The 4,045-nt window shown below is 35.6% G+C and overlaps 1 protein-coding gene across 2 annotated transcripts; it reads left to right on the top strand.

Annotated features, from left to right (window-relative positions):
• The first annotated feature begins 501 nt into the window (after positions 1-501).
• LOC147291758 (putative inorganic phosphate transporter 1-5) lies at positions 502-2,100 on the top strand. 2 transcript variants are annotated; one of them, XM_086238589.1, is made up of 2 exons: positions 502-1,320; positions 1,357-2,100. In XM_086238589.1, exons 1-2 carry the CDS (start codon positions 502-504, stop codon positions 2,098-2,100), a joined length of 1,563 nt encoding a protein of 520 aa, XP_086094715.1. The 2 variants fall into 2 exon arrangements, with proteins under 2 accessions (XP_086094715.1, XP_086094714.1); XM_086238588.1 differs by having other exon boundaries at positions 502-2,100.
• Positions 2,101-4,045: the final 1,945 nt, after the last annotated feature.

Here is a 4,045-nt window from a genome sequence, read left to right as displayed (position 1 = left end):
TCAATACACATGTGTATTTAAATTTAAATCTATCTATTATAGTGATTGTTATTACTTATTAGATATATGTACAAACACTATCATTAATTCCAAACTTTGTAAATAATTTCGTGGGGTAATATTTTATTTTCTTACATATATAAACGTACTCATTATATATGAAGCTCATTTATTCATAATACATATCATTTATTACATAAGTTCATAACCAAAAATTTCTACAGACCAATATATAGTACGTACCGTACGTAAAAAAGCTATTGAGGTATTTTTATTCACAATATTAAAACTATCCCAAATTCGAATCCATTTCCCCACATCAGAAATAAAATAACAATCATTCATCATATCAATAATATCATCTTATCATCAATATATAATATATATTATGATGACTGTACGTTATTGTCTATTTATTATTTCTTTTTAGTTTCCTTGCTAACAAACATACAAATTAATGTTTTGCAGTTAATTACCAATATTAATAAGATTGAACGTACCATGCCTAGAGATCAAGAAGGGGTGGCAGTGCTGAATGCACTTGATGTTGCCAAGACCCAGTGGTACCACTTCACAGCGATCTTGATCGCTGGAATGGGATTTTTCACAGACGCCTACGATCTCTTCTCCATCTCCTACATCACAAAAATCTTGGGCCGCATATACTACACAGAGCATGGCGCATCAAAGCCCGGAACACTACCTCCCAATGTGTCCTCCGCCGTTTCCAGCGTTGCCCTATGCGGAACTTTGGTGGGCCAGCTCTGCTTCGGCTGGCTCGGCGACAAGTTGGGCCGGAAGAAAGTTTACGGAATTACCCTCATGCTCATGGTCTTCAGCTCCATTGCCTCGGGCCTCTCTTTTGGGTCCTCCCCAAATGGAGTCATGACCACGCTTTGTTTTTTTCGGTTCTGGCTTGGTTTCGGCATTGGTGGTGACTATCCCCTTTCGGCTACCATCATGTCCGAGTACGCCAACAAAAAGACACGTGGCGCTTTCATAGCCGCTGTGTTTGCCATGCAAGGGTTTGGACTTCTGACGGCTGGGATTTTTTCTTTAATTGTTTCGAGTGCGTTTGACCATGCGTTTAAGGCTCCTAGTTACTCAGTTGACCCCGCAGCCTCTCTTGTTCCGGAAGCTGATTATGTTTGGCGCATCATTTTGATGTTCGGGGCCGTCCCTGCTGCTCTTACTTACTACTGGCGTATGAAAATGCCCGAGACAGCTCGATACACTGCACTCGTTGCCAAGAATTCGAAACAGGCAGCAGCAGACATGGCTAAGGTGTTGCAAGTTAATCTTGAATATGAAGAAGACGAGGTCAAGAAAGATGAGGATGGTAAGACCGAAAAGGAGGCAACGCAGGACCCAGACAATGCGTCGTTTGGCTTGTTCACCAAGGAATTTGCTCGTCGCCATGGGCTTCATTTGCTTGGTACCACCACTACTTGGTTCTTATTTGATATTGCCTTCTACAGCCAAAATCTCTTCCAAAAGGATATATTCAGCGCAATTGGGTGGATTCCACCACCAGAAACCATGAACGCCATTGGAGAGCTTTACATTATTGCAAGGGCGCAAACGCTTATCGCGTTGTGTAGTCTTGTTCCCGGGTACTGGTTCACGGTGGCATTCATTGATCGAATCGGAAGGTTTCCGATCCAAATAATGGGGTTCTTTTTCATGACAACGTTCATGATTGCGCTTGCAATTCCTTACCATCATTGGACTTTGAGACCTAATAGAATTGGGTTCGTGATATTGTACTCGCTTACATTTTTCTTTTCCAATTTTGGACCCAATTCCACTACCTTTGTTGTGCCAGCAGAAATCTTCCCAGCAAGGCTAAGGTCTACGTGTCATGGGATATCAGCTGCAGCAGGAAAGGCCGGAGCTATAGTAGGCGGTTTCGGGTTCTTGTATGCTGCACAAAGTAAGAATCCAATGGAGACAGACCGGGGGTACCCGCCTGGTATTGGTATGAAGAACTCTCTGATTATGCTTGGTGCCATCAACTTCTTTGGCATGGTGTTTACTCTCTTAGTGCCTGAACCGAAGGGAAAATCATTGGAGGAGTTGAGTGGTGAAAATGAGGAGTAAAATGGTGATATATATGCTAGTGCGCGCAGCAAACCAATTCAATGTGGAGTACTAGCTAGCTAGCTGCATGCACCCGGCCCCTAAAGAGCAACTTTGCGATAATAATGACATGTCTCACATGTTTAAGCTGTGTTTCTTCTATCATGTTGGTTGTACAACATTGATTTATGAAGTAATATTATTTGTGTTAGTGCATATATATATATATATATATATATATATAAGTTTGTTTCACAAAATGATCATTTTGAAAGATAAAGGACTCATACTATAATGTGTGTCAAGTTGACTCATCCACTCATCCATGAATGAAGTGGTTGAAGATTGTTGTTGGGTTTAATTTTAGCATTTATTATCTCTAAAATATCACATTTTAGTCCTTGCCTTTTAGCACTTTTAGTAACTTATTACATATTTTAAATATTTAGTTAAAGTTTTGTGTAATTTTAGTTTTCTCTTTATTTCTTAAAATTTAGTTGTTTTTATTTTATTATAGATTTTTAAAATTTTGTAAGTTCTTAATATCATTAGAAATAGATCCAATTTTGGAAAGTCAGTCAGACTAAAACCGGCCATATAGGAATTTAGATTTGTACTAAATCCAATTTTTATATTTTTAATTAAAACATTCAAGATTATCTAGTTTTTATGTTTTATAATTTAAAATAATAAAAGATAATATTCGTTTAAATTATACAAATATAAAAAAAATGCATTAATCAACAAAATGGAAATAATCAAACAAGTAAAAAAATAAAGTATATATAGGGACATTTCAATTGTACCAATACTTGGGTTGATATATATATATATATATATATATTCAATCAGGTGCGCACCAACGAACATGCGCACCTATCCGAATGCTCGGTTCCCGCCGCTGATCGCTCAGCCATGCTACTTATTCCTTTCCCCAAGTTTTAAGGGTAAATTCTCATCTTTTCACTTTCATCCCCTCATAGGATATATAATGGGCTTGGTGGAGGTATTATGTTAGGGTTTACAAAATTTCAGAGCTAAACCATAACATATATAAACGCTGACAAACCATCGATCGATTGGTATAATTGAAATGTACCCATAAAATTTTTTTCCTTGTTTGATTATTTTTTATTTTATGGGCCGGCTGATGCATTTTTATTAGATTTATATAATTTAAATCCCACAATTAATTTTAGGATAATATGATAATATTAAGATAATATAAAACTAGGATAATATTAAGATTTAAATATTCTTAATTTTAGGATAATATTAGACATTTTTTAAATTAAAAACATTTGGAAAATAGTTTTGGACCATAGTCAAAAAATAAAAAAGCATTAAGATATTAGTCTAAGATAGGAGAGAAAATTGGACCAGCCTGTGAAACACCCTCTATTTTATTCTTGTAGGCCTAATGGAGAAAAGAAGAAAAAAAGATCGCAAGTAATTAGAAAGGAACCCAACCCAAAAGGAAGAGGAGAAAGAAGAAAGAAACATCTCTACACTTTATGCATGGTTTATTAATTTCCATAGCAAATACCTTTGATTAATTCCTTGTAGTTCCTTAATTAGGTTTGGTTCACTTGGAATGCTTAGAATTTGTTCATCTTTAAGCAAGACAAGAATTTTACCATTAAAATTATATCTTGTAGTGCTTCAAAGAGAAATATTCTTAGTGAGAGTATCAAATTGATTTTTAGTACTCTCCATTTTGAGAAATCGTTAGATATATAATATAATAGTTATAGGGTAATCAAAGTGGTAGTGTGGAATATGTTGGGCTCAATTTATATATATTTTATAGGGAAACTTAGAGTCTAATCCATTTTATGAGTCTTTCTTAGACTAAGACCGGTAGTGATTTAGAGTTTTTAATTAAGTTCTTTTATTTTTCTTCTTTGACGGCTTTATATTAGGTTTTAACTCCAAAATTTTGGGCGTAATATGCAGTCTCTACAAA

Source organism: Dryas octopetala, chromosome 3 (assembly GCF_963921425.1).
Source record: "Dryas octopetala chromosome 3, drDryOcto1.1, whole genome shotgun sequence".
Classification (NCBI taxonomy): Eukaryota; Viridiplantae; Streptophyta; class Magnoliopsida; order Rosales; family Rosaceae; genus Dryas; species Dryas octopetala.
The sequence above is the reverse complement of the archived record's forward strand: the minus strand, read 5'-3'. Positions and strand labels throughout refer to the sequence as shown.

Excerpts from the sequence above, each read along its gene's own strand:
- LOC147291758 (XM_086238588.1), top strand. The coding sequence starts at position 502 with ATGCCTAGAGATCAAGAAGGGGTGGCAGTGCTGAATGCACTTGATGTT.